The sequence below is a fragment of the Berghia stephanieae genome, chromosome 8, assembly GCF_034508935.2.
Source record: "Berghia stephanieae isolate SIO BIC M18660-M18661 chromosome 8, UCSD_Bste_1.3, whole genome shotgun sequence".
Classification (NCBI taxonomy): Eukaryota; Metazoa; Mollusca; class Gastropoda; order Nudibranchia; family Aeolidiidae; genus Berghia; species Berghia stephanieae.
In genome coordinates, this window is record NC_088367.1 from 48,636,743 (window position 1) to 48,646,742 (window position 10,000).

At 37.5% G+C, this 10,000-nt stretch overlaps 2 protein-coding genes across 2 annotated transcripts in view; one reads left to right on the top strand and one right to left on the bottom strand.

Moving 5' to 3' along the window:
* Window positions 1-10,000, bottom strand: part of LOC144978802 (sialoadhesin-like) — a gene marked incomplete at its 5' end in the record, with an annotated part of 91,599 nt that overhangs the window by 44,126 nt on the left and 37,473 nt on the right.
* Window positions 1,584-10,000, top strand: part of LOC144977926 (cell adhesion molecule CEACAM5-like) — a 29,625-nt gene continuing 21,208 nt past the window's right edge. Inside the window, exons 1-3 of the mRNA XM_078923341.1 lie at window positions 1,584-2,674; window positions 8,709-8,852; window positions 9,285-9,486. Coding sequence (XP_078779467.1) covers window positions 2,629-2,674; window positions 8,709-8,852; window positions 9,285-9,486 — 392 coding nt within the window. The 5' untranslated portion in view covers window positions 1,584-2,628. The remainder of the gene's footprint in view (window positions 2,675-8,708; window positions 8,853-9,284; window positions 9,487-10,000) is intronic.

Sequence of the window (10,000 nt, forward strand, 5' to 3'; positions counted from 1 at the left end):
TGGAGAGAGGCCAACAAAGGGGTTGCATGATCAAATTTTTTTTTGCCAAAAACTAATCTTGCTGCACTGTTTTGCAGTAGTTGCAATTGTTTAATAGAAGCCTGAGGCAAGTTGACAAGCAGCGAGTTACAATAGTCTAGTTTCGAAAAAATGAGGGAAACAACCAATGTTTTACATGTTCCAATTGCAATATACTGACGGATCGAACTGATTTTCTTCAATTGAAAGTATAAAGATTTACAGAGAGCAGAAATGTGAGCTGACATTTTCATTTCTGAATCAAAATAGACACCCAAATTTTTCACAGTCTTTGAAACTTTGATCTTTTCACCCCCAATCAACACCTCAAGACCATCATTCACCTTCAACTGCCCTCTATTTCCCACAATCATCACTTCTGTTTTTGACTCATTCATTTTCAACTTGTTTGCATCCATCCACTCTTTCACATCCGTCACACATTCTTCCACACGTTTCACAATATTTTCGAGATTTTTAGTTTTATCAGTAGCATAAAGTTGCGTATCATCTGCATAGAGATGATAGCGCAGCCCATGACCAGTGATGACATTAGATAATGGAGAAGTATACAAAACAAAAAGAATTGGACCCAAAACAGAGCCTTGAGGAACACCAAAAGACAATGTATGTTGACGAGAAAGTTTATCTAAAATCATAACCTGTTGCTTTCTGCCATCTAAATAAGATTCAAACCACTGCAAGACAGTCCCAGACAAGCCAAAGGTTATATTAAGTCGTTTAATGAGAATACCGTGATCAATAGTATCAAACGCCGCCGAAAGGTCTAACAATGTCAGAAGAGAAACAGAACCTTTATCTAAAACATCAAGCAAATCACTCGCAACACAGCACAGAGCAGTTTCTGTGCTGTGGTAAGAACGATAAGCTGACTGAAATTTTTCCCATAGATTGTTTTCATGGAGATGTTGTGAAAGACGTCTGAGTACAACTTTTTCAAGGATTTTAGAAAGAAATGGCAGATTTGAGACGGGACGGTAGTTACTAAGGTCATTTACATTGAGATTTTGCTTTTTTATGAGAGGCTTTACAATTGCATGTTTATAGATATCTGGGACTTGTCCTGAGATAAGTGACTGATTTATAATATAAGTTATGCAAGGTAACAATTCAGGAAGACATAATTTCAAAATATTAGTTGGTAAAGGATCTAAATCACATGACTTCGAGGAAGATGAAAAAATTATTTTAGAAATTTCTTCTTCAGTTGTTTCTTTAAAACAAGAGAATCCCTATGAACCCGAAAAAGGGTGGAAATTTATATCTTCATTTTGCACGAGGTCCAAATTGTTCCGAATTTTCGATATTTTTCCCGAAAAGAAATCTGAAAATGCATCCGGCTGCTAGTAGTAGTAGTAGTAGTAGTAGTAGTAGTAGTAGTAGTAGTAGTAGTAGTAGTAGTAGTAGTAGTAGTAGTAGTAGTAGTAGTAGCAGTAGCAATAATATTACTCTTGCTATAATAATATTTCATGATTATAAAAATCTTATGTAAACAAATCCCATTGTACAGTGTAAAAAACCATTATCGTCATGTCGTATCTTATGTTGATTCATAAAATGTGAATTATTAGAGTTGCAATTGCCTACAAATAAACTTTTGAATCTTGTAAAAAAAAAAAAAATAATGCATTCGCGCAGGTGTGTCCTGGGACAGTCCTGTCCTAGTGCGGAACCCCTTTTGAATAGAAGTTTTCTCCAGTGGGACAGGACAAATTTGTCCCGGGACAGTTTTGTCCTAGTGCGGAAGGAGTCTAACACTCGCTTTCGGATCGGAAGCTCCTGGGTTCAAGCCTCGCTCGGCGCATAGTTGAGTCCTTGGAAAAGGCTCTTTACTCACATTCTTCTCTCACCGTACCCGGGTGTAAAATGAGTACCTGGCCGTGAACAACGTTGTCTCTGTCTGAAAAATAAGTGTAATATCGCCTAACAGGCGTCATGTCCCGTTCTACATGTTACGTGTTGCTGTTGGTCAGGGACCCCTTGTAAAGCGCTTTGAGCACGTTTATTGGATATTGCGCTATATAAAAAACGCTCAATTATTATAATTGATTATAGTACATTCAACTATCTAGTGTGTGCCCATTTTAGGTTTGATCTGTAGGTATAGGGCAGGTATATTTTTTTTACTGATTCACTCTGTAACTAGTTTATATATGAACGTGGGTTTCTGGTGGTGATGGTCTTTGCCATAGTCGTCGTCATCATCATCATCATCATCATCATCATCATCATCATCATCATCATCATCATCATCATTACCTTCATCATCATCATCATCATCATCATCATCATCATCATCATCATCATCATCATCATCATCATCATCATCATCATCATCATTATTTTTCGATGACTACGATGTGACTAGTGTGTATATGTGTGAGTGTGTCTATGTCAATATTGTATTGTTTATAAATGTGTAACCAAATGACAAATGGCCACTTTTTTTAGGACAATAAAGATTTATTATTATTATTATCATCACTATCATCAAATTGTAATGATATCACTTGATAACATTTAAGTACACCACCAACACAAAAGACTACCAGATCAGGAAGGGACAAGAACACCAGCTTCGCCAGCACCATGAATACAGCAATTCTAGTCTTGACGGCTGTGACCATTTTCTGTGGTAAGTCTGACTTATAAACTCAATGTATAATTATATCTAATAATAATAATAATAATAATAATAATAATAATAATAATAATAATAATAATAATAATAATAATAATAATAATAATAATAATAATGATAATAATAATAATAATAATAATAATAATAATAATAATAATAATAATAATAATGATAATGATGATGATGATGATGATGATGATGATGATGATGATGATGATGATGATGATGATGATGATGATGATGATGATGGTAAAGACGAAGAAGAAGAAGAAGAAGAAGAAGAAGAAGAAGAAGAAGAAGAAGAAGAAGAAAGAAGAAGAAGAAGAAGAAGAAGAAGAAGAAGAAGAAAGAAGAAGAAGAAGAAGGAGGAGGAGGAGGAGAAGAAGAAGAAGAAGAAGAAGAAGAAGAAGAAGAAGAAGAAGAAGAAGAAGAAGAAGAAGAAGAAGAAGAAGAAGAAGAAGAAGAAGAAGAAGAAGAAGAGAAGAAGAAGAAGAAGAAAGAAAGAAGAAGAAGAAGAAGAAGAAGAAGAAGAAGAAGAAGAAGAAGAAGAAGAAGAAAGAAGAAGAAGAAGAAGAAGAAGAAGAAGAAGAAGAAGAAGAAGAAGAAGAAGAAGAAGAAGAAGAAGAAGAAGAAGAAGAAGAAGAAGAAGAAGAAGAAGAGAGAAGAAGAAGAAAGAAGAAGAAGAAGAAGAAGAAAGAAGAAGAAGAAGAAGAAGAAGAAGAAGAAGAAAAGAAAGAAGAGAAGAAGAAGAAGAAGAAGAAGAAGAAGAAAGAAGAAGAAGAAGAAGAAGAAGAAGAAGAAGAAGAAAGAAGAAAGAAGAAGAAGAAGAAGAAGAAGAAAGAAGAAGAAGAAGAAGAGAAGAAGAAGAAAGAAGAAGAAGAAGAAGAAGAAGAAGAAGAAGAAGAAGAAGAAGAGAAGAAGAAGAAGAAGAAGAAGAAGAAGAAGAAAAGAAGAAGAAGAAGAAGAAGAAGAAGAGAAGAAGAAGAAGAAGAAGAGAAGAAGAAGAAGAAGAAGAAGAAGAAGAAGAAGAAGAAGAAGAAGAAGAAGAAGAAGAAGAAGAAGAAGAAGAAGAAGAAGAAGAAACAATCACGCGGTTCGGGTTGGGTTGGGGGTTTTTTCTACGAAAACGGTAAGATTTGGTATCGGATTAGGATAAAACCGAATACAGCCCATAAAGAATCAATTTTATCTTTCTCGTGTCTAGAAGTTGACAGCTTTATTCTGATAGTTATTTCCCCTACCCAAATAAAAACAAGGTGTCGTTATTGGCAACAATGTTATTGAATGCTCTGGTTAAATTAACTCACTCAATCCTAGAGATTTTTGCTACTTTTCAAAATTGGAACAAAATGTAGGTATTAAAAATGAGCATGTACATAGATGATTTTATTCAACTATCATTAACATGTAAAAACCAAAAACATTAGCTTTGATACTACGCCTATAATTTGTCTCAGAAAAATGCAATAAATAGGCATGGGGTAAAAGTAATCTCGGGTATACTACGGATATATATAGGCGATGTTAGTGTTGAATGAGTTAAAAAATATAACAAAGTGTTTTTAGAATATCGTTTGGTTTTAAAAAGTAATCGATTATTATTATGTCTGAAAGATCAATTTGGCATTGTTTGCAATGAAATCGATTTTCCGCATATCGTAGTTGGTTTGTCAATGAGTAATTTCATAACCTACGCGTACTCATTTGCAAGTCTGATAACCCAATTCCTTATAGGCTCATTGTTGTAATGGAAATCTTTTAAAAAATGACGCATTGTCCATTCCAACAATGTTAAACTAGGCCCATAAGTCGGTTCGGATGTCAGACCTGTATACATGTAGGTTTCAATCGTAACCCACCATATCAAGCCAGTATCATGTCGAGGTGAGCTTGCTTACTATTTGTATGACATTCGCCATCGGATCGGAAGGTCCTGGGTTCGAGTCTCGACCGGAGCGGCGCATAGTTGAGTCCTTGGAAAAAGCTTTTTACTCACATTCTCTCACCTTACTCAGATGTAAAATGAGTATCTACTGGGTTAACAGCGTTGTATCTGTCGAACAAAAAAAAAAGAAGTGAAATATCGCCTAACAGGCGTCTTGTCTCGTCGTCATATATTATGTTAAGCGTTGCTGTTGGCTAGGGACCTCTTGTAAAGCGGTTTGAGCACTGAACACATTTATATGATATTAAGCTATACAAATGCTCAATCAAATATTTATAAAATGGAATCGAACCCAGGACCTTCTGATCCGAATGCGATGTCAACTTTTCCTTTAAGTCTGAAACTTGACAAGACCGTGTATTGTTTTGTTTTTGTTACCCCAATCCAATCCATTAAAATTTCTCCGTCGCCAGCTCTCCAGCTTGATCATTCGTTCACATCTTGAAATCTATCAGCTTATCTGTCAGATTACTTTAATTAGAATAGTTCTGTCCCCGTTTAGTGTTTTATATACAGTTAGTTAAATATATTTTATAAAGTTCCAGGAATCTCTCTCTCCCTCTCTCTCTCTCTATCTCTCTCTCTCTCTTGCTTTCTTTCTCTCTTTCTCTCTCTCTATCTATCTATCTATCTATCTATCTATCTATCTATCTATCTATCTATCTATATCTGTCACAAATACTCTCTCTCTCTCTCTCTCTCTCTCTCTCTCTCTCTCTCTCTCTCTCGTCGTTGCTCGACTCATAATATCTCAGTGCTCCTGCAATAATAGAAGTTACCATCAATAAACTACCTCTACAACTACAGCCACCGAGGGAAGTGACTTCACGACTGTTGAAACCTTTTGCAGTACAGACACAGGACGATTATAGACCTATTTTAGATTTAAAAAATAACTGTGAAAAAATTGCTGCGCAAAAATTGTCTTCCTATTTTCTGTTCATAATGGATGTGTTGTCGAATGGCTTGAAGTTGAATGAGAGTGTGTTTGGCTGTGAACTGAGTGCATTCAATTTTCTCTCCTGATAGTGAATAATTTAATATGTCATAGACGCTATGCATTATTCACAACAAACACATGAAAAGTACCAGCAAACAAAATTACGTGTATATAAACTAAAACTTTTATATTTCTTTTCAAATTTTTATTTGATCATCCAAATGTCTTAAAGAAACTCCGTGTGTTGTTTTCTTTGTTGGTAGAAGATTGAAAGGAATTCTTAGTCCGAGATAAAACGTTCGTGTTCGATTCCAGTACGGTTTGGCAACTAAAAACGAGTGCGTTGCACTCACTTTGCTATGATAAAACAAGAGACTATACCGACTGAGGTGAAAGGTCAAATGGACGGCAAAACGGACAGCTTCTCTAATGGTGTTTACACTACTATGCGAAATTTTTATTCTCTATTATCTTCTGGCACTTTCTTACTGACCTCATTTCTTGTATGTTATATGGCATGGCGGTTTGTTGTGTTTTTGTTGTTTTTTGTGTGCATCACATGGGGCCGCAAAAAACCGCAAATAATCACTGCCCTGTAACAAGGGAAATAATTGCATAGCAATTTTTTTCACAGTAACATCATTACCAAAAAGAGCTCCATCACCAGGCTGTTTCCAATACTCTTCAACAGTCATGACGTCACTTCCCTGGTAATGACGCGTGGTAATTTAGGAACTGGCTCTAAACTATCGGAACAATGGCGGGCGCCCTTATGAAATATTTCTCCGACGAGCATAAATTAATATGATCATGTTTTGACTTTTATACATTCTGATCACATAACATATGAAAAGTTCTAGCCAGCATGAAGAATAAAAATAATACCCATTTTCTTTGTTTAGAACCAGGCTGCTCGCCGTTGCTGGGCGACGTGACATCAGACTAGTGAATCCAATTGCAGTACTGTAATCGATTGATTCTTTTCTGATCAAACGATAAAGGGGCGGGGTCCCTCGTGTTATTTCGATAAAACAAATCGAAGTTAATAAAAGTACAAATTGACCCAGGGCTCTGATGAGCACCAGTGGGGATTGAACCAGGGACAATTTGAGATGGAGATCGGTGGAGATAAAACCCAGGATAATGGGTGGTCAATATTAGAGGGGAGGAAACCTTGTGACCCCGGGGTGTAGATAGAAGTGGGGAATGAACTCGAGGACAAGACGGAATGACCGGATAATAGACACAAGTGGGAAGTGAACCTGAGTGAACCATGGACAATGGGATATAACTAGTGGAGAGTAAACCCAGGACTTTTGGATGTGAATATCAGTGGAGAGTAAACCTGCGGACTATGGGTTGGTGACACCGGTGATGAATGAACTGGGGGCTGTAAGATGTAGACACATGTCATGTTGGGATTGGACAAGAGAGATATGTACCCACTTATTGAGATAGACACCCAGAACAATGTGATGTGGATTTTAGCAGGAAGTGAACCCGAACTATGTAAGATGGACATTAGTAAATATGGAATAGTGAGGAGTAAACCTGGGACTGGGTGTTGAAACCAGCGGAGAGTAAAGCCAGGACTGTGAGATATGGACACATGAGAAGAGTGAACTTGTAACTTTGGGATAAGGACAACAGTGGAGAATGGAAGGTGGACATCACCAGGGAGTGGTCGTGGAACCATAGGATATGGAGTGAACCTGGAATTATGAGAGGTGGACACTAGTGGGGAATGAACCCGGAATTATGGGAGGTGAACACCAGTGGGAAATGAACCCTATGCTATGAAAGTCGGACACCACCGAAGAGGAGTGATCGTGGAACCACGTGATATGGACTTCAATGAGGAGTAGACCTGAGGTTATGGGAGGTGGACACCACTGGGTAGTGAACCCGGGACTATGGGAGGTGGACACAAGTGGGGATTGAATGCGGGACGATGTGATATAGACACCAGCGGATTTGTTCCTAGAATGTGCGGTTTTATCCATAGAATGTCTCTGAAATCTGAGATTGAGGGTAGGCATGCCTGCAACAGCTTTGTTGGGGGTGGTGTTTAAAAATCTTATTAGCTTTTTGTCATTATTATTATTTGATTAATCTCTCTCTACCAATTGGATTCAATAGTCTGATGTCACGTCGACCAGCAACGGCGTCCATCGTGGTTCTAAACAAAGAAAATCAGTACTTTTTATTCTCCATGCTGGCTAGAACTTTTCATGTGTCTTGTTATCAGAATGTGTAAATGTCAAAACAGGATCAGATTTATAATGGTTTTTTTTTCCCTCTGGATACGCTTTTATGCTCGTCGGAGAAATATTTCATAAGGGCGTCCGCCAATGTTCCGATCTTTTAGAGCCAGTTACTAAGTTACCATGCGTCAATAGGAGGGAAGTGACGTTACGACTGTTGAAGCTTATTACTCAGGCCCACAACGCTTATCTCTTGCATGAAATTATTTTCAGTTTTTACGAAAATCTCAGGTTCTTTAGTCAATGTCAGAGCAAGTCAGTCCCAAGTTACATTCCAAGAGAATGTGTTCCATGGTCTGCATTGGGTGCCCGCAGGTACAATGACTATCCGTGGAAAGTCGCCACTTTAACAAGTTCTGCTCCGTCTTCCCCACTTAAGTTCTTGCCAAGGTTGAGTGTCTCTCTCTCGTCCTCGCTTTCGGTGAAGTGTCTGATGCCGCTTTCACTGGAAGCGGGGACGAGAGACACATGTGCAAAACCATATTGACGTTCTCTCTCTAATAACTTCTCCGCCTCTGACTTCCAATCAAGGGACGCTACACTTCCGCTAATCTCATTCCCTATTGTAGCTGTCCAATTCTCTCTAGGGATGGACTCTGTAGTGGCTGCCTGGTCGGGATGACTGCTCTCAAGACTCCGTGCCTTTACATACTTTTGGAACGAATGTTATTAAACCTGTGTGGGCCGATTCAAGTCGTAGGCCATAAGCACGCATGCTTCTGAGGAAGCCAATGCACAGCGGAACAGGTTGTTTCGATCACAAATTTTAGGAATACGTTAAATATAAATGTTTAAATTATTTATTTGTTTATACATTAATTAATTCATTTATTTATCTTTTCTCTTCCCCCTCCCCACTTTTCCTCTATGATTGAAAAGAGCTCTTTCTAAAATCCCAGGCTACAACTTGCAAGGCGCTTTCACTCAAAACATGCGAGAAGTCATTGTATATGACTGGGACGTGTAAGGATGAGGTGTGTCAATGTGTCTCAGACTACACACCAGGTCCTTTTGGATGTCAAAGTATGTATTTTACAATACCTAATTTGGTTGCATGCACAATTATTTATCCATACAATAATAATAAAAATAATAATAATAATAATAATAATAATAATAATAATAATAATAATAATAATAATAATAATAATAATAATAATAATAATAATAATTGATAATCACAATAAAAATAATAACAATGATTACAACAATAATGGTAGTAATAATAATAATAATAATAATTATTATTATTATTATTATTATTATTATTATTATTATTATTATTATTATTATTATTATTATTATTATTATTATATTATTATTATTATAATTTGTTGTTGTTGTTAGCTGAAGAAGGATTTTGAGCCTGAAACATTCCGGGTTTTGTATTAACAGGTTTTAAACATAATAATAGTTTATTCTTATTTGTTTGTTGTTGTTTTTTTATTGTTTCAGAGCGCCAAACAAAGACAGCGGTTAAAGGGGATGATTTTAGCGGCGAGGTGAAATCGGGAAAAGATTTCAAATTGAAATGCGAACCGATGGGAGTGGGTTCCAACACGTATAAATGGTACCGAAAGGGAACCAAGATGGACGGACTTCACATCGAAGCAATAACCATGCAAGACGTCACTAGCACGGCTACCGGCGACTACACGTATGTATCTCAGTGTCTGTCACATGGGACGCGGATTTATTTGCAGGTCTGACAATCTTACTGATACTTTCTTTGGCCCTTCACCCCTGGAGCATCATTGGTCATCGATGAATCCCCTCCACCTTGTCCGGCGTTGTGCTATCTTCTCAGCTTCTCTCCATATTTACATTACAGACTACTCTAAGCTTGTGTGACTTACTCAGGCCCTTCACCCCGACGGGAGCATCATTGGTCATCGATGAATCCCCTCCACCTTGTCCGGCGTTGTGCTATCTTCTCAGATTCTCTCCATATTTACATTACAGACGACTCTAAGCTTGTATGACTTACTCCGGCCCTTCACCCCTGGAGCATCATTGGTCATCTACGAATCCCCTCCACCTTGTCCTGCTTTGTGCCATCTTCTCAGCTTCTCTCCGTGTTAAGCCTTCAGTTTTTAGGTCCTCCATCAATGCCCTTCTCCAGCTATTTCTGGGTCGCCCTCTCTCTTCTTCGTTCCCTGCGAGTTCCATGT